The 25703-nt window shown below is 43.4% G+C and overlaps 1 protein-coding gene across 4 annotated transcripts in view; it reads left to right on the top strand.

Moving 5' to 3' along the window:
* The window catches only part of Pip5k1b (phosphatidylinositol-4-phosphate 5-kinase type 1 beta), a 257063-nt gene that overhangs the window by 98200 nt on the left and 133160 nt on the right, over positions 1-25703 (top strand). For all 4 annotated transcript variants that reach the window (XM_050158598.1, XM_050158605.1, XM_050158582.1 and 1 more), the window contains 2 exons: positions 10660-10746; positions 13987-14055. In XM_050158598.1, coding sequence (XP_050014555.1) covers positions 14006-14055 — 50 coding nt within the window. In that variant the 5' untranslated portion in view covers positions 10660-10746; positions 13987-14005. The remainder of the gene's footprint in view (positions 1-10659; positions 10747-13986; positions 14056-25703) is intronic.

The following is a 25703-nucleotide window of genomic DNA, read 5'->3' as shown; positions in this document are numbered from 1 at the left end:
CTCCTTACTGGGTCATCAGAACTCATGGTAGAAGAGAAGTGGATGAGAGCCCGAGGTGGCCGAGAGTCCGCAGCAGAGATGGACAGAACACCCAGGCTGTGAAGCCTTGTTCAGCCTTAGCCCTAGTTAGCCCGCTTCCTTGGTGTTTAATGAGCTGTTTTGCTGGGGAGACCAGGAAGGGCTTCTAGTTAGCATCCCTCACCTCTGATGTCTGTTTGTTGACCTACTTGGATAAGTAGCTGCTTTCCCTCCTCCTTTGACCTTGCCTCAAACTCATTTTGGCAGATTAAAAAGATTGAAGTCTGTGAACCTAGCTGGGAATCTGGGGCTGGAGACTTCCTGCTGAAGGCCTCCAGCATGGCCCCTAGGTATGATATAGCATCTAAAACATTCAGTAGCTGGGAGGTTTGAAACAGCTCCCCTGCCACCTTGGAAATTAAGAATGCCCTCTGGGTTAAGACTCACTAATGTAGAACACGGAATAATTATGGAGACGAATATTGTAAGCCAACCTTTCAGTTGCATTTACCAATTCAATGCATGATGTATGTTAGTCTTCCACTCATTTATCAGAGGGCAGGGGTGTTACTACACTGGAAAGAGCATTAGATCTGAAGTCTGGCCTCACGTCTCCCACCTCTGTCCTGGTCATAGCCTCACTCTTCCTGTCACGCTTAAGGCCAGCGAGGCCAGAGGCAGAGCCCGGCAGCTTTCGCTTGTGATCCACTGAAGCTCTTACCCAATTGCTAGAGTCATAAAAGCTGAGGCTCCTTTGCCAGCCTCTCGCAGCCACCTTTCCATTGAGAACCACGGTTCCTAGACACCTCACCTCCATCTCCCTTCTCACTTTCATTCCCATTGCCGTTTTGGTCTTTGTCACTGTCCATCATTCCTCACTCTTGATCTGTTTATAGCACAGCAAATCCATCTGCCTAGCTCAGGTAGTCTCTGGGATCAGATGGTTTCCACAGGTGCTCCTTAGGAGCCTCAACTGTGGTTTAGTTTCTGCGTTCTGCCAGGTAATAGGCTTTTCTGTACCCCGATAATAGGTTTCCCATCAGTGCAGCAAGCCAGATCAAGCCAAGCTGTAAAAGTAAAAGAAGAGGTTTATTTGAGCAAAGGAACTCTGGGATGAGTTCTCCAGCCCCAGAGATGGAGGCAAGAGAAGTCAGGCTCCCTAACTAAAGCAGGAAGCTTATATAGGTTGTAGGCAGAGGGGTGGTGGTGGTGATGTTTCTGTCACAGGATGGATTTATACTCAAGTATGGGCTAAAGCTGAATGCTTTAGGCAGGGACTTGGGCAGCTGGCAACTTCAGGAGAGGAACTGGTGAAGCCACCAAGAATTTAGAACTGGACTTTTTGGCCCTTTTCTTTCTTGGAGAATCTCTGAGAGGGTAGGGTTTGGAGAGAGAGCAATGGGACTTCCTGGATCAAGCAGGAGTGAGCTGGAGGTTCTAGCCAAATGATGGAGGAAGGTAATTGGTTAATTATAATAAACCAACTGCTTGGCCTCATAGCTTAGAACATAGGTGGGTGGAAGAAACAGAATAGGATGCTGGGCGGAAGAGGAAGTGAGGTCAGACTCTGCTCTGCTCCCGGAGAGACTCTGCTCTCCAGAACACAGACACCATGCTCCACTTTCCCAGGATGGACGGAGGCTAGAATCTTCCCGGTAAGCGCACCTTGGGGTGCTTACACGCATTATTAGAAATGGGCTAGTCCACGTGCGAGAATTAGCCTGTAAGGGCTAGAGTTCATGGGCCAAGCAGTTCTTAAATGAATACAGTTTGTGTGTTGTTATTTCGGGCATGAGCTAGCCAAGCGGCCTGGGTGTTGGGGACGCAGCCCCGCCGCCTCTCATATTTCAACAGCCAAACACCCTTGATCTTAGCCAAAATGCCGAGAAGTTACTACAGTCCATGTCTCAGCTCTTGCCATGTTGTTCAGGCCTCTGCTTTTCAAATCTCTTAGCACCATCTCCCCTTGAGCCTCTGACCCTGAAAGCAACAGTGATTTCCTAATGGTACCCATCCATCTCTGCCTGTCTTTAACCACTACCTCTTGCTTAGCATGTTTTAAAAGACAACTTCTCCCTCTACAACCTTGGTTGGCCTGGAACTCACCACATAGACCATGCTGGCCTTGAACTCATAGGAGATTCTGCCCCATCTGCTTCCAAAGTGCTAGGATTAAAGGCACGCACCAGCACACCCAACCCTTGCTTAGCTTTCCAACTCACCCAGCACTTTGATAACCAATTCCGTGCATTAAATTCCTTCTCTTGACTCCACGTGGTTCTGCTTTCCCTAGTAGCTTCTGATAACACTCTTGAAGTGTTCCTTTAGTAGTTAGAGTGGTTTGCGTGGTCTCCTAGCCTGGAAGGCATGCTGAAAACGGTGGTTCATTATTCTTGCTATGCATGCGTAGTAATTAGTTACTTGCTTTTGTGGCCCAAGAATTTGAGTTTTCAAAAATTCCCGCACTGAAGTAGGGCGTCCTTGAGGTGGTGATGGGGGCCGTCACTAGGTTCATTTACCAACCATGGCTTCCTTTTTCCAAATCAACCTTCCAACGAGAGTACCTGCCCTAAGAAAATTAGAATGACTGTATCCCGATTTCTTTAGGGGCTAAAGAGATGGCTCAACTATTGAAAACCATATGGCAGAGGACCTGATTTCCCATGCCCGTATCCAGTGGCTCACAGCCATCTGTGACTCTAGTTCCAGGATATCCGACACCTTCTATGGGCAGCTTCAACTCATGTGCATATACCTCCACATAGAAGCTTGCATATACATAATTAAAAGTAAAAATAAATATTGAAGGAACAACAAAGGCTGAATTGAGGAATGCTGAGAAGCTGCTTGCAATATTAAGTGAGATAATGTGTGTGACATCATTCCATTTGTCATAGTGACTCATATGAAGTGAAAATCTCAGTCATTAGGCTTTGATGGCATTTGCTGGTCAACCTAGCACTTGGTAGTCCGAGGCAGGAGAATCACTTGGGCTTAGGAATTTGTGGCCAGATTGGTACCACATTCTCTATTAATATTTTTAAATTTAATAGGACAGTATAAATGATTTATCCTTTCTGTAGATGAGAGGACATATGTGTATTGGGCCAAAAGTGTGTGGGCACAGACGTATGTTGGTGTACACATGTGTGAAGTCAGAGGCCAACCTCAGGTGTTCCTCAGGATCCATCTTCCCAGTTTTTTGAGACAGTCTCTTAGAGGACCCTGGCTAACCAGTTCCACTATGCTGACCCGCCAGTGAGCTCTAGAGCTCTACCTGCTGGCCTCCCCAACACAAGGATTACAAGTATGTGCCACCACCATGCCTGGCATTTTACCTGGGCGAGGAGACCAAACCCAAATCCTTGTGCTCATACAAGAAACATTTTACCAACTGAGCCTTCTCCCCGGCTCCTAAATTATTTGTTCTTGAAGATAACAGAATCCAGAGAGTACACACCAGAAGCACAGGTGCAGGATCCAGAGAGTACACACCAGAAGCACAGGGTACAGAATACAGATAGTACACACCAGAACCACGGGTATGGAAACAGTTTCACAAATGACAACAGACCTTCTCACTTCTTGGCTTGTGTTATGTTAACCAGCTTTCGATCTCAGTATCTGACTATATACAGTAGAAGATGGCTCTGTATAATTTCAGAAGGTTTTTTTTTTTAATGAGTTTTAACTTGGAATCATGGGTCAGATTGCATTTCAACACATTTCCTAAGGAGATTATTTCCTTAAGCAGCCTTTGGATTTTCTGCATTCTGTGCCCTTGCCGATACTATGAATGCAACCCTGTCCACTTTTTATCAAAAGGTGGGTTGTGAAGAATGCCATTCACAGAGGACAGCCTGGAGTGTAATGCGCTCTGCTCCTCACGGACAGCATCTACATGTTCCTCATGGTTTCTGTCAGACCATCAAATAGCTGTCAACTGGGTGCTCCACACAGTAGTTTCTTGTCGATTTCACTTTACCAGGGAAGATGAATGACAAACAAAAGCCTGGTCATCGGGGAATTTTGAACTGTGTGCTGAAAAAGAAAACACACAGCTTTGCAGATGATGAAGAGAAGTGAGTCCCAACACAGGCTCACGAGGTCCTAACGTTAACGTGCTCACCTATAAACGAGGGACCCAATAGAGATGAAAGAAAAGGCTAGGGAGCTAAGAACCTCCTACTGCCCAAAAGGTGTTTTCATGGGGATGAAGGACAGATGTGCCGCTCCTGGAGGAACTACCAGAAGTATTTCCATCAAGTGAGAATTGAACCAGAAGCCTCAGGATAGCGAGACAAAGAACCAAAGAAAGTAGTACCTATCAAATGTATGAAGTACTTTTTGCCTTGCTGTGACAAGCTACTGGACAAAAGCAGTCCAAGAAAGGGAGGGTTAACTTTGCCCCACAGCCCCAGAGGCTACCATCCATGAGGTAGGGAAGGCACAGGAATGTGGGCGGATGCTCACTGTAGCCACAGAGCCAAGACTGATGAACACTGGTTGCTCAGCTCACTTTCTCCTTTCCCCTTTCTACTCAGTCCAAACCCCAGCCCACAGGACAGTGCCACCACCTTCAGGATGTGTCCTCCCTCCCCAGTTAAACCTCTCTGGAATCTCTTACAGACTCTTAAGGTACGTCTTCTAGATGAGTCTAAATCCAGCCCAGTTGACAATAACAGTCAGCCATCACCACGTATGGGCAAGTCTAAATGATGATAATGTGACTGAGCTGTCAATCATTAAGACTCCTTGAAGCGGAAGTGGCGCTGATAATGAGAACGTGTGTGTGTGTGTGTGTGTGTGTGTGTGTGTGTGTGTGTGTGATGGAATAGAGTGGGGAAAGAGAGAATGAAAAGCATCCCAAATGTGCCTGTCTGTGCTAAGGAAGAGAAAAGGGGAGGTTAGAGAGGTTGCAGGGTTCTCTAGAAGCAGGTGTATGATATTCATGTTTTGGTTATTAAATATTGAGTGCATGATATTTACAAGGAGTTAACTGTGTTGTGAGAATTGTGCTCTTTTACACACACACACACACGCACGCACACACACACATGGCCTTCAAGTATTTGTGCATGCAATCTCAAGTGAGGATGAAGTTGTCAGGTTAGGCTCTAAGTAGTAATGGTTCGGAAATGAGGATGTCGTGTGTAGAGGGGGACAGCTGGTGAGCATGCTGTGGGTGAAAAAGGGCAAGACTTGGGTGATGAAGTATAAGGCAAAGAATGCAAAGTTAGGGAGAGGCAAGGCAGGGGTCTCCCCAGAACCTCAGAAAGATCATGGCCCGGCAAGAGCCTTGATTCTGAACTTTCAGCCTTGAAAACTGTGAGGAAACCAAGTTTTTGCTTTAAGCTTATGGTACTCTGATAAAGCAGCCCAGGGAAGCTGAAACAAGCTTTGAGGAAGCACAAGGCCACGTTCCCATGAAGAAACCACAGAGCTGTGTAAGGGAAAGAGAACACTGCCTTGTCATCTGACCGCAGAAAGGGCTGCCCCAAAGAGGTTATGACCTTGGGTGGCTGACTCCCTGTGTAGGCTAACCCAGAAGATGTTAGCTGTTAGTTGAGTTGTTTACTCTCTCTCTCCCTCCCTCCTTCCCTCCCTCCCTCCCTCCATCCCTCCCTCCCTCTCCCCACCACCATGCTGGCAGCCCTTTTTTCTTGAAAGATTTGATTGGTATGCTACAGTGAGTCATGAGGAAAATACCTGGGGATCAGGGACATATGTAGTCATTTTGTTTTTACTGGAGAAAATATAATTGGGGATGTAGAAAAGCCATAGGTTTGATCCCCAGCATTGCAACAACAAAAGAAAGATTTTAAAAATTGATTTAAAATAGAACGATAACTGTGAGCAAGTATATAAGGGAACTTTTAAATTGCCAGGAAGAAAAAGGGAATTGAATTAAAAATTTGATAAATCCAGCACAGGAATGAGAAACAATAAATACAGTAACAAGTGTAATTAATTTCAAGAATGTATGTTGGAAGCAAGCCAAAATATAATTTTTCATAATAGATGTGAATTTTTAAATTTCCTATCAAATGGCAAAATCAAAAGTTCAATTTAAGCTATTTATAAGAAATACTAGTAAAGTCAAACAGTAGAGCTGGTGGGAGCAGACTCAATCTGTTGATTTGGTAATTTGGTGTTTGGTAAAATTTAGAATAGCAAACTTAGGGATGTTGCTCAGTGGTAGAGTGCTTACCCATCATGCATCAGGCCCTAAGTTTTATCCCCAGCAGAAGGGAGTCTAAAGGGGACAAGCCCACCCACACTTTAAACCGCCTTTGGAGAAGCTTATTGTAATCCCAGCACTCAGGAGGCTGAGACAGGAGGACATTATTAATTCAAGGACAGTCTGAACTCTATAGCAAGATCCTGTCTCAGTTACTTGTATTTACCTAGCCCTGCATTCAGTCCTCCATACCACATGAACCCTACATACATGCCTTTAATCCCAGTGCTCTAGAAGCAAAGGCTGGAAGATCATAAATTCTAGTGACTGTCAGCTGCATATCATGTTGGAGGCTAGCCTGGGCTGCCCGACACACCATCAAAACAAAAATTAACACTTAATGGGGATATCATTAACGTGGTAAGGAATGCTATGTACTTTTTTCTAAAAAGAATGGAAAACAAAATACTTATATCGAAATTTTACACCCCTCCAAAAAGAAGGACTATGTTTTTTGCAGTACTGGGGATTGAACCCAGAACCTTGAATATGCTAGGCCTGTGCTCTGCTGCCAAGCTATGCCTCTAGTCCAAGGAAGAATTATTAACAGGAGAAGCAAAAGTACTAATAACCAAATGGAAGGTGTTCTACGAGATGTCTTTTCCTGAAGCCCTCAGTTGCTTTGTGGCGCACGCCTTTAATCCCAGAACTCTGGAGGCAGAGGCAGGCAGATCTCTGTGAGTTCGAGGCCAGCCTGGTCTACAAAGGGAGTTCCAGGACAGGCTCCAAAGCTACAGAGAAACCCTGTCTTGGAAAAACCAAAAAAAAAAAAAAAAAAAAAAAAAGAAGAAGCTACTTCCACCAGTTCAAGGGTGTTGGCTTCAAATCTTGTCTTGAAGGAGATTGAGAAGTAGCTTAAAGAAAGGGAACAGTCAGGAAATCAGTGGCACCTCTGCCCTTAAGGTGAAGGAGGCCCTGGGATCTACGAGCTGCCTGAGTGGTAGACACAAGGAAGGGCATGGGCGGGCACATCCTGACTCAGACACAAAGGCCAGCTTCATCATCACACCACCACCATGGCTGACTCAGCCCCGCTGGCTTTGGTGGCTGGTAAAACGGAATCCTCAGTCGCCTTCTTTTCAGATAAATTAGAAATCACTGGGTCTGGTGATGAAGTTCCCGTTTCTTCTGCTTCGGCCAAGTAAAGCTAAGTTGTGAAGAACTCCCTTTGGCCACTTTGGAAAATCAAGATGAAATATGCAGATATCCATGAACTTCATGGTTGGAACCTAGACCGAAAGAAACATTTGCAAACAGCATTAGATTAATTGTTCTTAAGTGGGTATGACCAATCTTGTTTTCCTAAGCCTGGGGGAATAGGACTTGGGGATGTGCTATGGCTTTAGGGAATTGCATACAACTGCGCATGACCAAGTGCTCAAATATGCTAATTAGATTTGGAGTAAGTTTGGGCTTCAGGATAAAATAAGAACTGTAAATTCTAAAGACTGCTTAGCAAAAGTTCTCATTTTACTTCTAAATATATTTAGGAATTATTCTGTTGAAAATTCACGTTGAGAGTTTCTCTTGAGGGAACTAGAAAAACTAGAGTGCCAGTAGCTGAGCCTGCCAGGGGTTGACCAGTAGTTGGTATTGTAGGCCTAATAATCTTCATCAGTTCTCGTGGGTAGTTCTTGAGATTCTGAACAAGATTTTTTTTAATATTCAAAATTTTGCATTTTATGCAATCAGACATAATTTTTAATTAACTACAGATATTCAGAATGTGGGGGAGAGAAGCTGAACACAAGCCTATTTTTACGTAAAAATAATTTTAATTGAATTTTCTCCTTGAAAAAAACAGAGTCTTAAAGTCATACAATGGTATTGATAAAAATAACTGAACAAGTCAGGGAATGGTGGTGCACGCTTTTAATCCCAGCACTAGGGAGGCAGAGGCAGGCAGATCTCTGAGTTCATGGCCAGCCTGGTCTACAGAGCTAGTTCCAGGAGAGCTAGGACTGCACAGAGAAACCCTGTCTCAAAAACAAAAACCAAAAGTCAATCAATCAATCAATGAATAAGTAGTTTGTTTTCAGCTTCAGAAACTGTATACAGTTGCCAGGCTCTAATCTCATGTTAGTAAGCCCATAAAACTGAGTATTTTTGTTGTAGTTTTTCTTTTTCATATGTTTAGTTATCTGCAAATAGTTTTGGGAACTTCCCCAATCCTAATTATTTCTTTTTAAAATTGTGCTTATTTATTTTCTGTGAGTTCCTGTGCATGCACTCAGTCTGTGGTAGAGCCCTTGGGGCCCAGAAGAGGGCTTTGGAACTGGAGTTACAGGCAATTGTGGGCTGTTAAGTGGATCCTAGGAACTGAACCTGGGTCTTCTGCAAGAGCATTCGTGCTCTTAACCATTGAGCCATCTCTCCAGCTCCCTAATTTTATTTCTTACAATATCGGTATGTATTAAATTAATGCTTTTGGAAGTGAGTTGATAGAAAATCAAATGGCTCTTCCTTTAAAAAGCTACAGTGAATGGAAATGCCCACAGAATTAGAAAGAATTTCAATAATAAAAAGGCTGTTTACAATAGTTGAGTCTGTATACATACACAGAACATCGGAAATAAGGAAGCAGATGTTTGTCAGGGTACAAACGTTTGAAAATAATTTAATAACAGTATAATGGAAACTTTATGGCAATAGAAAAAAATTGTTATAGTTTTTCAAGGCAAAGTTTTTTGTGTCACAGTCCTGGCTGTTCTAGAATTTGCTTTGTAGACTAGGCTGGCCTCGAACTCAGAGAGATCCGCTTGTCTCTGCCTCCTAAGAACTGGAATTAAAGGTGTGCACCACCACTGCCCGGCTTCTTTTATTTGTTTGTTTTCAGATATTTTTTTTGTTTGTTGTTGTTTATGGCAATACAATTTAAAATCTAAGTAAAATGGTTTTCTAATAAATTGCTAATTGTTAAAATTCTATCCAGAGACGTTACAATTTCCAAGAGTTGAATAAAAAACTGGTTGCATATAAAGCCTTGCATTTTATGAAATGCATCTTTAGTACCAAAACCTGATGACAAAGCATCCAGTGTCACTCCTGAGTGTATACTTTTTAAATTGTCTTGGGCAGTGCACAACTGCAATGCGTTCATGATGTCATCATGATGATGTCATGTCCAGGAGACACAAGTTTGCCCAATTTCCCCCAACCTCTGACTCCTGTGATCTCTCTGTCCCCTCTTTCATGATATCCCCTGAACTATTGGGGGTGGGTGAGCTGATGTACATATTCCATTTAGAGATGTCCACAGTTATTTAATCTCTACTGTACAGATACTTTTAAACAGGAAGATGTATATAATATATATAATATATATAATATATACACACACATATATATTCATCAGTACTGCTAAAAGCAAGTGGAAGTGTGTGTGCATGTGTGCACACACATATATACAAGTAACGAGCATAGTGGAGCTGTTTTTATAGCAATGCAGCAGATTGTCAACATTGATTATCTCTAGGGGGATATGAGTGTAAGACCTAATTTATTTCTACATTATACCTATCTACAGTTTAAAAGTTAAACTGGGCGATGGTGGCGCACGCCTTTAATCCCAGCACTCGGGAGGCAGAGGCAGGTGGATCTCTGTGAGTTCGAGACCAGCCTGGTCTACAGAGCTAGTTCCAGGACAGGCTCCAAAGCCACAGCGAAACCCTGTCTCGAAAAACCAAAAAAAAAAAAAAAAAAAAAAAGAGTTAAGTATGATCAAGACATGGTCGCTTGTACCTGTAATTCCTGATACTCAGGGTCTTGAAGTAGGAATATTGCAAATCAAGGCTGCCTGGGAAACTTAGCAAATCAAGGTTACCTGGGCATACAATAAAAAGCTGTGGGGGTGTAGGTCCATGATAAAGGGCTTGCCTGGGTTCAATCTCTAGTGCTGAAAAAATTATTACAATGAGATGATTTCTCTTCTATACTAAATATAATTATAGCCAAAAGTTTGTAGAGGTATTGTTTGGGGTATATCATCTAAGCAACTTTGATTTTTAAAAAATCAATTTATCATATAACTACTGCTCAAAGATTATTCATGTGTCAAGAAAAGAATCCTGTGTGAAAACTAGGAGGGGAATAGCTAGTCCATCCTCTATGTTTTATGTTATTGCTTTTATCTGTTGGAGACTCTATCTAGAGGCCAATCGTGTTGTCCTTTGCTGAGCCAAGTAGGGCCTTGGAAGTTAAATTGGATGCGACAGTTTCTTTAGTACATATGGGTCCTGTGGTTTATCCCCTTGTTACCCACTGTATTTACTCCTTCCTGTGCTCCCCTCCCTGTAGTCTCAGTACTCAACCCTTGAGCCACATCTCATTCTTTGGGGGAAGAAGAAGAAGAAGAAGTGAGGATGTCACTTAATATTGACCAATGATCTTTTTTCCAACAGAAACCTGGAGGGACAAGAGCAGTGTCAACAATGAATAGGCCACCTGTCACCACCAACTACAGATGACTTGCCGTTTCCTTTACAAAGGTAAGGAAATGTATTCTGTATCCCTAATCCTGACAGATGCTCTACATGGCACTAAATTTTCCTACTGTATCTTTATTTACCTACCCAGTTCATGATGGTTACCTTGGACTGTGTCGAATTTCAAACACACAGGACATGGAACGATTTTAATGTCTGTGTGTGAAGGGACAAAGCATGGGAAGGAAGGAACATGCCATGAATTACGATGCTTGGCTAATTTTCAATCACCTTAGAATTCTCCTTAATTTTAAACTAATACTCTACAGCTAAGTATTAAAAAGAATGCTGGGTTCATTTGCAGTCATATTTGGGTAACTCACCGGTGCTTCTCAGAATATCTTCCCTCCTTTCTTTTCTAGAAATAGGATGATTGCAATGTTGTCATCTTTGCTCATCTTGGCTCACACTTGCAAGTACGCATTGTACCCAGTACAGAAATTTAACAAGCCCAAGTGAGAGCAGAGAGTAAACCCACTGTGCCCAGTTTAAAAGTCCTTCGTGGTTCGCTATTGTGGCCCTTAGTGTTGTCATCTTGGGAGGTCTGGAATCTCCTGGAGACTGGCCTCTGGGCTGTCTGTGGGAGATTATCTTGATTGCAGTGACAGAGGTGGGTAGACTGGCCACAGTGCTTGAGAATTTTTGTGCTCCCTGAGCGATGATCCTGGACCATATAAAGAGTGAACTGAAAACAGGCAAGTAAGCCATTGCCTTCTCTTCTTGCTAGAGCCATAATGTGGGTAGCTGCTTCAGGCTCCTGGGCGCTGATTTCCCCACAGTGATGAACTGTACTTTGAACTAAAATCAGACCTTTCTCCCTTAAGTGGCTTTGGTCATAGTATTATATCACAGCAACAGGGAGAGAAAAAAATAACACTTTTGAACTCAGTTGACCCTTTAGGGGTGCTGAAGGGGGACTATCAATAAATATTGATCAGTGATTTTGTTTCTAACACTACCCCAGGGTGAGGAGCAGAAGCACTATCAGTGATGAATAAGGCACCCGTCACTACCATGGCCCTCCTTTATCTGTTTTGTGCTTCTCAAGAGGAATCGAAATGAATTGAGTAAGCTGGTGTAGTGTCCACCTCCTCTTCCCTGTTGTTGAGTCAGGAGTGACTTACAGAGTAATGAAATGTACTTTGAGACTCTCTGCTCCCTGCCCTTCATTCACGTCACTGAGTCCATTCCCCAGAGGTTGTTTCTCAACTCCCTGCAGAGCGGCTTAAGTGTTTCCATTTTCAAAGCCAAGGGTCTGAGAAGTGCAGCTCCTCATACGGCATTCATTGTTGAAGGAGATCCTTCTTCTCTCGGCTCTGGTGAGCCGACTGGAGGTCGGCTTTTTGCCCCAAGCTGATATTGCTAAGTCTTTCAAGCATTTTAATCTTCCTAGCACTTTATTCAGAACCCATTAAAGTACTATTCTAAGGAAACTAGGGGGGAAAAAAACAGTTCCTCTTTAAACAAATAAAGCAGATGTTTTGTGAAACAGAGGTCTTTGTAGACTTCCAATTCTAATATTGACAGGTTGAATGGAGTCCATTTGAGAGTCAAGAGGATAAGACAGGGAGTGGAAGGATGATTGTGGTAGCAATGGACCTGGTGGGCCTCATCTAATTCCATATATTCCTTCTTCTGAATGGTCTTAGTCATGTTGGGCACCCTGTAGCAAGGGTGAACTCAGTTATTTAGTTCAGGTGTGGAGACATGACTGGCTAATTCTTTGGCGCCACAAATACTGAACTTATTCAAAAGCCCAGGCTTGTAGCAAAGTCAGCTCTGTCTCTCCCTGGGGTATTAAATGCCCTTCATGTAGTTTAAGCTCCTGGAGTGTTCTTAGAGTTGATGGTAAGTAGCAAAGAGTTTCAAACTGGACAGTGAGCAGAGAGTGAGAGACTGTGAAGCAGTCAGCCTGCAAGATCTGTCGTCATCAAACCTCTCCCCTCAGGGCTCAGGGATCTGTAGGAAAGAAGAGGAGAAAGGCTGTAAGAGCCAGAGGCAGTGGATGACTCCAAGGAGATATAACATCTCCCAAACCCAACAGAACTAGAACACTAAGACTCTAAGAGATAGATTAGCAGAAGTCTGGGAAACTCAAAAGAAAACACACAAAGAACTAACAACAGTGTGGGGGAAAATTAATCTTCATTAGTAATTTTCAAAACTGAAAATTAAAATGAGGAGAACCCTTATTTAGCTCCATCAGATTATCAAAGATATCTAAAATAGAGTTGTAGCCGGGCGGTGGTGGCGCACGCCTTTAATCCCAGCACTTGGGAGGCAGAGGCAGGCGGATCTCTGTGAGTTCGAGACCAGCCTGGCCTACAAGAGCTAGTTCCAGGACAGGCTCCAAAACCACAGAGAAACCCTGTCTCGAAAAAGCAAAAAAAAAAAAAAAAAAAAAATAGAGTTGTCATTTCTGACAGGCTCCCAATCACTATAGTCAGAGTTAGGAGTGGGTATAGACTTCCTGGAAGGCGATTTACTAGATATTGGTAAAACTTAATACTGCGGTATAACTTAGTTGTTCCAGGATTGAATCCAAGGTAACAATGGTATTGGATAAAGATATAAGCACAGATAGTTACTATATCATTTGTGGAAGCAAAATTTTTGAGCCACCTCAACAATCCATCAGTATTAGCATTATTAACTAAAGTACTGACACACAATTAGATTCACACAGTGATGTCTCCTTGCTTCTAAAAGAAAATATTCTTTTCCCAGGAAGGATTTTTTTTCTTTTTATCATAAAAGGTACATACACTTATAATATCACCAAGACGGATATTACCATTTTCCATATCACAATGCACATGTCAAAAGGCAGAGACAACTATGCTAACACGGGAATCATGAAGCTGCTTCGGGAAGTAATATTAAGAGTGGAGTTTTGTGTACCTTCTGATTCATAATTTTGGTACTTTCCAGATATTTTTACAGTGAGCTCTTACAACCTGAAGCAAAGTAAATTTTAAATAGCTTTTAACAAGAAATCTATCCACATGAAAAGGCTTTAGGTTTCTACAACGTCATTCTTCAGGCTTACAGAGTAAAGAATACTCCCAATAAATACTCTTGGATTTTCTTTTTTCTTTTTCCTTTGTTTGTCTTTCTTTGAAACAACGGCAGTAACAACAGCGAAAGCAATGTGCAAAATACATCTTTTTCTTTAGCAGCATTATTATGTTGCACTGATAGAATAGCATTCAGATTTCTAAGGGAAATACTTCTCCTTTGCAGATGTCGTCAACTGGTGAAAATGGAGACACCATACCTGGAAAACAAAACGAAGAAAAAACCTACAAAAAGGTGAGCGTTTGACTTTCTTCTGCTGTTTGCCAGGTTGTTGTTAGTCCTCTTCTTCCTCCAAAGCCATTATTATTACTTCCTCTTGCTGCTCTACCAAATTAGCAAAAACGTGGTGGCTTAACTGACCTAATGTATCACCGCATAGTTGTAAAGGTCAGATGTCCGACGGGGTGTCGCTGGTGTCCACAGAGCTGCGTTCCTTCCAGAGCTGGTAGGGGACAACCAAGTCCTTGTTCTGTCCAGTTACTAGATGTACCCATTATCGCATCTTCTTCCATCTCAATGCCAGCAGTGGCCGGAGGAGTCTTTCTTGGGCTGTATCCTTCTGCTACTACACAGAACAGTGGCTAGCACCATGCCCTCTCAGATAATGCAAAAGACTTTCTTTATTTCAAAGTTAGCTGATCAACAACCTTAACATTCACTAGCCTAAACTCTTCATTGCCCCGTAACATATTCATAGGGTCCCAGGATTTGGGGGCTATCTTTGAGGGACATCTTTCTGCACACCCCTGTGACCATTTGAACTTAAGTCTGGGAACGCAGTTATTTCTCTGCCTCCTTCATTATTCATATGGAAGAAGACTCTCAGTAGCATGCGATGTCCCATGTCTAGCATGTGAGTCCTTTGACTCACTGCAGCACACTAAGTACTTTCTGTCACTAAGTTAGGAAAGAAGGTGTCAGTGTGCATTGCTGCCACTCCCTGAAGTTTTTGAATCCTCTGAGATTTTGTGTCTTCGGCCCATTTCCCACAGACCTCTTTTTCCAGGCTTCCAAGTGTATCTTACCACTCTTTGAATTTGATAAATTCTTGACTCTTAGCAATCAAGCTATCATTATTGGGTAAATATAGCCCTAAGCACCACTCTCGCCCCTTGTAAGTCAACCTTACACTTAACAGCTTTTAAAAGTCCTTGCCCTCCTGCTCTCCTGGGATTAGGAGGTTTGTTTATTGAAGTTTTAGTGTATCCTATTTTTTTTTTTTTGTTTCTGTGTGCTCTTCTTTGATGGACAGCTCTTGTGTGTTGCAGTTAAGGACAGCTCCCTCTCCTGTCTACTGACAGGAACAAGAAAGACCCCAAAGGAATCTGTGAAAATGTTTCAGTTTGACTGACAAGGGGAAGCGAGACCTAAAAAACAGCCTGGTAGCCTCCACTGAGGTGGTGAGAGCAGCCACTGTGGACTAGTGTTAACCAGTGGTCTTGGACTCTCTGTACGGGGCTCCAAATGAGGCGGGCAGCAGCCAGCATCATGCGGCGTAATCATCCCCACATGTTTTGCGGAACTCTGAGTGTTCATGAACTCTATGCTCTCGGTGTCTTGATCATTTGCACGTGATTGTTGAGCTGGCTGCTTTTGGTTCTTCCCATTGCCCATTTCTCTCATGTATATTGTCAATTCTTGGCAAGCCCAGGAGGAAGTGAGCATAAACCCGTACGGTTAATGTCTTCAACTAAGGGCTACAACAAGTCGGGTTTTAGCTGTGTAAAACAAACATGTTGCCCATTAAGGCAGGCATTAATGGCTGCCTCTCTGTGTTTACAGAGTCTAGGATTTCCACTCTCAGTTAATGTGCTGAATGTCTTCCGCTAGAGCTGTAAACACAAAAGCCTACAGGAGCCAGGCAGGAAACAGGTTTTGTTATAACTACGGGAACTATGGTCAGGGATCCATGCCTTCCTTCGGGGAGGGGTGGCGCTCAGCTGCCACTAGCCGAGCTGTGTACAACTGGCCACCCCGGCCTGTCGTGTACTCTGATTTAATTAATTAATTTATAGGAAAAGAGAAATCCAAATCTTGATGTGAAATCTCCCAAGTTTTTAATCATCAACTAATTCAGAAGCTTGTTGTACAGTTCCCTCTGGGCACAACAACATACCTGTGGAACCTCTCTCTCTCCTGCAAGCTGCAGCCAGTTTGCAATCTCTGGCACATTCTTGCTGTAAGAAAACGAAGGAGGAAAGAAAAGCATGCAAAAGAAATGCCTCTGAGAACTTCCCGATACTGTTCAGTTCACCTGGGAGAAAAAATATCATCCCGTGTGAATAAAAAAAAAAAACAAAACTAAGTAATGATCAAAACCAGTATTGAGTATTAAATGCCAAGACAAGTAGCAGGCATTTTGTTTAATCATCCCAAGTTCCAAGGAGCTGGAAGGTCGTTGCTGTCTTCCAGGTTCTCCACAGCTTCTAAGCTGGGAGAGCATTTTGTCAGGGTAAAAAATTCCTAATGTCACGGGGAGTGGTGGCTCATGCCTTTAGTTAGTCCCAGCACTCCAGAGGCAAAGGCAGGCAGATTTATGTTTGAAGCCAGCTTAGTCTATAAAGCAAGTTCCAAGATAGCCAAGACTATACAGAGAAACCCTGTCGAGAGAGAGAGAGAGAGAGAGAGAGAGAGAGAGAGAGAGAGAGAGAGAGAGATTTCCTAATGTCTCTTGCCATCTGTCACTCCTTTAGTGGCTGTGCCTTCTAATTTGCTTCCTTATCTCTGTGATGGGCTCTGATGAGCATGGCACACAGTTGGGTGAGGGTGGCTTGCTAGAGGGACAGGGAAAGCTAACTTGAACTCAGCCCAGTGTTGGTATCTGGGACACACAGCAGGTAGTGTGGGCTTGACTCTGAGTCAGCCCTTGGTGCTGGTGTAAAAGGTTTGAACCTTATGTTCCAGGCCAGTGTTAGACAGTAGAACTTTCTGGAACAGGAGAAGTGTTCAATAATCTGCACTAAGCCCGTGGCTGTAAGATTTGTGAGGTTGTCAGGTGGCAAGCATGTCTGAGGAACTACATTTTCATTGATGTAATTGTTAAATTGAATTTTAAAATCGATTTTTATTGACTTTGACAGTTTTATACATGTATCTAATGTATTTTGATTGAATTAACCCCCCTTGTTCCCTTTTCTTACCCATTTCCTTCTCTATCTGGAACACTTCTTTCCAACATATCTTTTTCGTAATTTCGTGTCTTTAAAAAAAATTAGCCTATTGTGTTAAATTAGGATTGCCTGTGTGCGCACGGTTGTTGGGTCATTTACTGCATCATGGGCAACTTCCCAGTGGCTACAGTATTGAAGAAAAGTCACTTCTCCTTCCCCTAGCCACCATTAGCTGCCAATAGCTAGCTGATCCTGCAGGGGTGAGAGCCTCAAGTGCCCTTCCCCCATAGGTGTTGTAGTGGTGGCAGCTCTACATCCTTTTCCCTCCTCTCTGAGGTGTGTGTGTGTGTGTGTGTGTGTGTGTGTGTGTGTGTGTGTGTAATCTGTGTGTGTGTGTAATCTGTGTGTGTGTGTGTGTGTGTGTAATCTGTGTGTCTGTGTGACATAGATATCCCATTTAGGATTGAGCAGGCAACCATCATTTATTCTCCATGCTTTGACAAATTATGAGTCTCTGCAGTGATTACTGCCCGCTGTAAAAAGAAGCTTCTCTGACCAGGGTTGAGGGCAGCACTAATCTATGTGTATAAAAGATAAATATTGAGAAGGCCATTTGACAGCTGGTTCCTTTAGCAGAACAACAGTAGAGATTCCCCTTGGGGCTTATGATCCTCTGGGCACAGGCCTTTGACTGCAATTACAGTACAGGAATTCTCCCCTGTGGAGCAGGCCCCAAAGCCAATCAGAATGGGCTTAGTTATCCCTGTAGGTCATGCCACTGCTGAATCACTGGGCACATCTTGTCTGGCAGGTCAGTCTGCAGCGTGCAGAGTCCACCAATGGATAAAACCATTGTGACTTGATGACTTTTACACACTCGAAGGCTGAGGGACTCCGTTTTTAATCTGTGTTAGTAAGCTTGAAGCTTGAACAGGTTTGTGTTGGTTACAATGATGAATGGTGCGGTTGTAGGTACTTAGGCACTGTGGCACTGTTGTGGAGAACAGTGGGAGGGTATGGCGGCTATACACACCTAGCAGAGGCACAAGGTGCCTGAGGTCAGGGGACTGTGGCACCAGTGGCTTTTCTATTCAAGAGGACAAGAATTGGGCACAAACTAACATGGGAAAAGATGGACGAAAACATTTCCAAGAGAAGTTCTCTCGTGTAGTCAGGGCGAGCCTCAAATTCACAATTCTCCTGTCTCTGGCTCTTCAGGGCTCAGGTTTCAGGTGAACTTGACCATCCTATCAAGAAGAATAATTTTGAAAAGCATCGCAATAAAGAATTACCTGAAAGTTTGTGATCGGAGTGACTGCCAGAATTTTCCTGCTACTAGGAGAGGATATTGTGTTGCTTGGGGGATTTATGGCCAGATACGAGACTCAGAAGCAAGCAGAAGGCAAGGCATCTGTAGGAATGGTCAACACTTGAATAAGAGCCAAGCCTCTGCATTTTTTTTTAATGGATTTTGTTTTTTTCAAGACAGGGTCTCATTATATAGCCTGGAACCCACTGGGTAGACCAAGCTAACCTTGAATTCACAGAGATCTGCCTGCCTCTGCCTCCAATTGCTGGAATTAAGGATGTGCGCCACCATACTTGGCCTCTGTATTTTTCTATAATGATATATATATATTCATACATTCACGCACTAAATATTAATGTATTATATATGTATGCATTCTGATACCTGAAGAGAACAGAAAAGGGTGTTTAATCCCTTAGAACTGGTGTGATAGGCAGTTGTGACCCTCCCAATGTGGGTGCTAAGAACCAAACCAAATTTCCCCACAAGAGCAGCAAGTGCTCTTAACCATTTAGCCATTTCTTCAGCCCCCAAGCCTCTGCATTTTCAATGTGATAAAACTGCTTAGTCCTTATTCCTCCCGAAGCAACAGATGTCAGGATTGCTAAGTGATGCATCCCAGATCACCTAGCAGTCCTTTTCCAAAAAGATGTCCCACAGTTGGAATTGCTAGTGTCCCAGCCTGCGGGGCACATGCTGGTACAGGAAGTGTTTGTTGTTGTCATTTGCCTTTCTGTCTCTATCACCTCACCCCGTACCTTGTCCTTCCAGCCTACTTCTCCTTTCTAGGCCTGTCCACAGCACCCTTTATCCCCGGGAGAGTCGGTTCTGGGGGCTACAGGCTGCAGTGGGAACGGGTGAGGGAGGACTAAAGGTCCCCTGCTTTTGATCCCATTGAGTCTCTAACCAAATCTCACCATGTCTGGTAGGAAACTGAGAGGCCCGGACACACATCGGGGAGGCCTTGACCTAAGCGCCCTCATCCTCTATTTTATTTTTTAAGATCTCGGTTTGGTTTCATTGCAAAGCATCAGCCAGTTTTCCTGCCGGTGGAGCAGGCAGTGATGAGGTGGGAGGAAGTGGTGCCTGGCCCTTACCACATTTACAAGGACAGATGGCTTTTATTACTTTTGAAGCCTGAGTAAGGTAATGGCCCGAAGACACTTTGATCTCAATTGAAGCACTTGTTTCAGCCTAAGCGCCTTTATGTAGTTTCTGCGAAGACATCCATCTACCTCGGGAGAACGCTGGAGTGCGGATCCCAAATTGGGGGAAGACATATCTATACGTATGTGTTCATGCATATGTAGCTTGGAATCATATGAATGTATTACCTATTCAAAAATTGAGTAAATCCTTTTCATCGTTTGGGTAGGGAAAAGAGCTGGGCTGTGTCTCGTGCCCTGGCCACTCTTCCCCTTGATTCTGGGAAGCCAACTCCACTTCCTTCAAACCAGCAGGGGCTACCCTCTTCAGCTTAACTTAGACATCTATGTATATGCATTGAGCAGTAGTCGCCATGAATAGCAACTCCCCTAGTCTCTAGAAAGAAGGACCCTGTGGCATTTTGAGCAGTATTTGTGTGCCATCATAATCCGTAAACCGCCTCCCACTTCTCAACCAGAAATTGTGTGGCATGGAGAACATTTAAGGCCTGGAGACATTTTAGGTTCTCACAGCTCGAGCGATAGTGCTTGATAGTTCTCTTAGCTATGTGGAGATAGGGGCCAAGGACGCTGTGTCTTACAAGGCACAGGACAGGCTTGTCACAACGTGGTCTAAATGTCACTAGTACCGAGACTGAAAGTCCTTGAACACGAACCAAACTCAGCTTTTGAAGAAGAGGGAGGATGTGAGTTCTTCTATGCCAGTCTGTAACCTTGGGCTCTTTTTTTTTTTACATTGATCTGTGTCTTCATTTTCCTCATTCATAAGATATAATGGATACATTCCCTTCTACCCCAGTGCTGTAAGTATCAAGTGAGTTAATAGATGTGAACACAACTGGCTAAAGTAAGATGCTAACGAGCAGAGTCCCAGTATTTGTTACTGAGAGAAAGATCACTCTATCTGTGATCTGTAGGAACTAACTCCTGGATGCTCCCTTTGGCTGCCAACAATTTTAAAAAGAGTTTGTGTTGTCTCTTATATAAAATGATGTTAAATTTGAGTGTTACCTATATCCCAAAGCCATTTTTCTATATACTCTAAATCCTCTCCACACTACTGAAAACATACAATACCATGTAAAGGCTAAGCCAGTCACAGGGCTGTACTATTTAGAGAACAATGACAAGGGGGAAAATATCTACATTTTCAGTACAGGTGAAATATTTCACCCTAAATATTTTCAGTTCAGGGCTGGCTGAGTCCATGGATTTGTAGCTCATGAAAACAGAGAGGCAGGCACATCTCACTGGGTTCTTTTAAAATTACATTTAGTGTGTGCTAGTGTGTGTAACATGGTCCTTAGAGTGAGACCCTGTCTCGGGAGGAGGTGGGAGGATATATATGTATAGTCTTTCTGAATTATCCACTGTAATAACAAAACCAGGAACACAAATAAACCTGGCGATTTTGGATTGGGAAAAAGACATTAATACTATTGAGCAATTATGAAACAACATTTTCCCTGTTTCAATGTTCCAAAGCCAATTTTCCTAATCCAAAGTCTTACCTTAATACAGAATCCAAGCTATAGCCTGGAAGATACCTTTTTCTAGACAATAATTTCCCAGCAATTTTGAAATGAGAAAGGAATATATTTTCAGGATATTGTGCTGAGTCCTGAAGAGAAAAGGATTCCAAAGTGACTGATTACAAATGTTTTCTTGAGAGTGGAGACAGTGAGGGAAGGAAATTAGGAAGAAGCCACCTTGGAAAACCTAGTCAGCTGACAGTAAGGTAGGTTCTCAGGAGTCATGCTTCACTGTTAATCTGTTCATAGCTAACAAAGATCTGATAGAGAAAGCTTTGGGCAGGAGAATGACTGTTCCGGCCAGTCCCCTGGGGGGATCAAGCTCTCCCAAATGAACACCTACCTACATTTTTTGGTGAGTGCGGCCCACCCACCATCTGTTGGTTCTGGATCAGCGACTCATACTAGAAAAGGGAAGTGAGCCTGCTTAGTCCTCTGTGGGTGAGTCATGGTCTTGGAGACATCCAGTACATCATCATCAAGAAGGGAAGGAAAGGGCTGGGTACTGGGCCACACATCTCGAATTCCCATTCTCAGAGGCAGATGGATCTCAGTGCGTTTGAGGCCAGTCTAGTCTACATAGTGAGTTCCAAGACAACCAGAGCTATATAGTGAGGTCCTGTCTCTGAAAAAAAAAATTGGGAGAGGGAGAGAAGGAGGAAGGAGGGAGGGAGGGAGGGGAGGAAAGAGGGGAAAAAGGAAGGAAGAAGGAAAGAGAGAAGGTGATGGGAGGAAAAGAGAAAAGTATCTTTCTATGTAGACCTGAAAATTCCTCATTTATCCCTTATTTTTTCTTGGCCCAACTCCAATATGTGAGTACTCTCAGCCACCCTCAGACACAATGTAGGTTCCATTCAAGGGAAATGCTGGAGGTTCTATAAGGCGTTGTTGCCTTATTCCCTGTGGGCAGGGTGCGCTGATCTCACCCCCCACCCCTGCCATGACTCCTGCTCATCAAGAAAGCTCAGCTGCCTTCTTGTGGAGCAGAGAATTGAAATATAAGTGGTCTGGGTAATTTCCTAATTCCCCTGAGATATGTTCTCATAGTGTGACCTTGTCATTTGTTGTGGGTGTGGTCTGGGCCTGGTATATGAAGTATGTTTGGTTAATTAGTTGACAAATATTTATTTAGCTTGGCTCAGTGCTGTGCCTTAAAGGTAGAACAGAGGCCAAGAAAGTCAGAGTCACCACCCTAAATAATGTTGTCATTGTCTTGATAAGAGACAGGCCAGAAAGAAAAATAAGGTTAATAAAATAACAAGCTATTTTAATAATTACCAAGATCTGCTGAGAATGAAGGAGGTCTGAGTGCTGCTGTCAAGGCAAAGCATTCAGGGAACTCCTCTGAGGAGTGGACATGGGAGGATGTGGTCACAGACGTCAGGATTCTGACGAGACGGCAGAATGAAGCAGCTGAGAGAGGAGTGGAGGAAAGAGCCACAAGCGTTCTTGTCAGAGAGAATGGCATTTGCCCGGCACTGGAGGCAGGAAGGAGCTGGGTGGCTTCCAGGAACCCAGGAGAAGCCAGTGTGGTGGAGACTTCTGAGCAAGTCAGAGCAAGTGGGCACGCTAGGGAAGAGCAGCAGTTCCCCCCTGGAGCCAGTTTTGTCTGCGTGGGGTCAGCAGAGTTGTCACAGCTAGGGAGAGGGTTGCCACTAGCGTCTGATGAGTCCCAGGGTTTCTGGGACATATTGAAGTACACTGGACAACCCTTCCACACATTGGTCCCAAATGTCAACAGAGCTACATTGAGAAATAGATCATGGACTAGACTAAAACAGATTATTGGAGTAGGGGGGTAGATCTTGACTTGGGTGTGGGCTGAGAAAGTGATAGAAATAATTGATGATCCCATGGATTCTAGCTCAAGTTCTTGGATTGTATCACTGGTAGAGATAGAGAAAGATGTCTAGGGACAGTGACATCTTCCAACGTGGACATGTTAGTTGGGTAATGCCAATGAGGTCTTGAAGAGAAGAACCAAGTAAGAGGTTGAAAGTAGATTGGTAACCAACAAGACAGGTATGGAGTTCAGCTTCAATTCCTCAAATTGTAGATCTACAGGAATTGATACAACATGATTAAGAGAGGGTTTGTAGCTGGGCAGTGGTGGTGCATGCCTTTAATCCCAGCACTCAGAGGCGGAGGCAGAGGCAGGCAGATATCTCTGAGTTCGAGACCAGCCTGGTCTACAGAGCGAGTTCCAGGACAGCCAGGGCTACACAGAGAAATGTTGTCTTTAAAATGAAAGGGGGAGGGGGGCTTTGTGACAGAAATGTTCTTATTTTGATATTACCTCTGAGGAACCCTCTCTACAGAGGTATGGAGACTAAGCATCTTTAAATACTTCAAAATTCTAAACTAAGAAATATTTGTATTAATCTTTTAGAATTTCATGCATGCATACAGTAATACAGTAGATAATATTCACCACCAACCTCACAACCTTTTCAGTGTCTACCTAACACCACAAGTAGAAATTTCCACACATGACCTATGCAACCTGTTATAATACAAACATAGGCATGGTAAACAAATTGTATAAAATTACCTTAGGCAAATGAGTCTAATGTTTCAACTCCATCTCATACCTATAATATCTAATCATATATGTGCAAATATCCTATAATACAAAAAATCCAGAATCTGAAACATGTCTGGTTCTAGGCAATTGGAATAAAGGATAATCAATTTATATTTCTCAAATAAACAAGTCTGACCAATGTATACCTTACAACAGTGGTTTGTAACCTTTCTAATGCTGTGACCCTTCAATTCAGGTCCTCATGTTGTGGTGACTCCCAACCATAAAATTATATCTTTGTTACTTCATAGCTATAAGTTTTACTACTATTATGAATCATAATGAAATATTTGATATGCACGATCTCTGATATGTGACCCCAGTGAAAGGGTCTTTTGACCCCGAGGGGTCGCCACCCACAGATTGAGAACCACCATCCTACAATCTTCCATTGGCCTTTTCCTGACTACTAAAAGTATCCATAGTCCATAGCATATGGGTCGTACATAGTCCATCCCAGTAGCAGTGTCGGGATCTAGCCCCTGCCAATTGTGCACAGTCATGGGGAGCAAGGTCCTTGACCAACATCTTGACATTCACTGAGTCAACATAGCACTTGTGTATAAGGTTTAAGAGATGTATCACTTTTTCTTCTTAATCCTAAAATTGTCATAGTCTTTCCATGGACATGTGTTCTGAAGTCTTCAATTTTGGATCTTCAGCTAGAGATGAGATGTGGTATAGATGGTCAGACAGGGTGGAATTTATACTTTGCATGATTGACTTGAGACAAGTATATTTTGAAAGAGTTCAGTTGAGATGTCCCAACAGGTAGAGGAGCTTGCTATACAAGCCTGGACACCTGAGTTCTGTCCCCAGAGCCCACAGTGGAGGAAGAGCACCAGCTCCTGAAAGTGGTCCTCTGACATCCACAAATGTGCTGTTGCACTCATGCGTGCACAGGCTTGTATACATATACACACTCACACACACATAAGAATAATATGTATATGAATTCTAGGGAGCCAGGTGTAGATGGACACTCTAGTAGTCCCACACTAGGTCAGAATTGAGTATAATAAAGGGTCTTTATTTAGTGGTAGACTCACAGATCATAGTCTTCTGCATAAAGCAGGGAACGGGACCCAAATCCAGCAACCGAGAGAGAGTGCAGGCATGCATGTTTCTAGGTCCAGCATCTCTCAAAGGTCATTGGCTGAAGGAGTTCTCCCAGCAGTAATACACTTAAAAAATAAATAAAGAGCTAAGTGTGGTTTCCCTGACTTTGTCTTAGTCAACTGCCATGGTGGTGTGGATTATATTTCTCCTGGGTCACTTCATGGGCGTTTAAAAGTTGATGTTGGTTATGTGTCATCCCTAAGTCTCTTCGACTGTGCTCCATGTAGCAATGAATTCCTATCTATATCGCTTAAGTTCCATTCTTTCTAGGTGTTGTCCCAAGCAAAGACTGCCCCTTGATAGTCAATATTTGGGATTGGCTAGCTGCCCAGTTCTCCGGCTCAGCAGCTTGATAGACATCCTCATCAAGTGAGAGGAGCAAGGTCAGCCACTGTCTAGATTATCTATTTAACAAGTGAGAAGGAACAATAAGAATTTAGGAAGCAAGTATAGGCTCACAAAAGCATGGGAAAGGGCAGAATGCAGAGCTGGAGTTCGGATCATAGCCAAGGCAATGATGACAGCAGGCAGAGCACCTACCCTTGTGCCCACTCTTCAGTGTGTAACCCCTTGCCACCCCCAGGTGCTCAACCTTGTCCAGGATGCTTCACAGGAGTATGACAGTACTGCGGTATGGCTTGAGTGTTTCATCTAAGAAGAGGCACTGAGTAGATGATGTTTGGTTCTACAAATCCTAAATTACTATTGTTCTTAATGGTCTTCCCCTCTTGTACCCCAGTGGATTTTAAATCCCAGGGAAGCAGAGCCCGTTAGGTATGGATTAAGTGTGAATTTAGTTCTTCAATAAGGCACAATATGACTGCCATGCTCTTCTTCCCAACTCCTTGCTCAGCGTCTGGAATACTGAATAGTCTACGGCCCTGTTTTTCATCTCCAGCAGCCTGTATTCTTGAGTACGAAGGGGACAGGTTATTTTTTTTTTAATTTATTTATTTATTTATTAAAGATTTCTGTCTCTTCCCCACCGCCGCCTCCCCTTTCCCTCCCCCTCCCCCAATCAAATCCCCCTCCCTCGTCAGCCCAAAAAGCAATCAGGGTTCC

This window comes from Alexandromys fortis, unplaced genomic scaffold (genome assembly GCF_014885135.2).
Source record: "Alexandromys fortis isolate MF-2015 unplaced genomic scaffold, M_Fortis_MF-2015_v1.1 scaffold_10, whole genome shotgun sequence".
NCBI lineage: Eukaryota > Metazoa > Chordata > Mammalia > Rodentia > Cricetidae > Alexandromys > Alexandromys fortis.
This window is presented reverse-complemented; position numbering and strand designations above follow the sequence as displayed.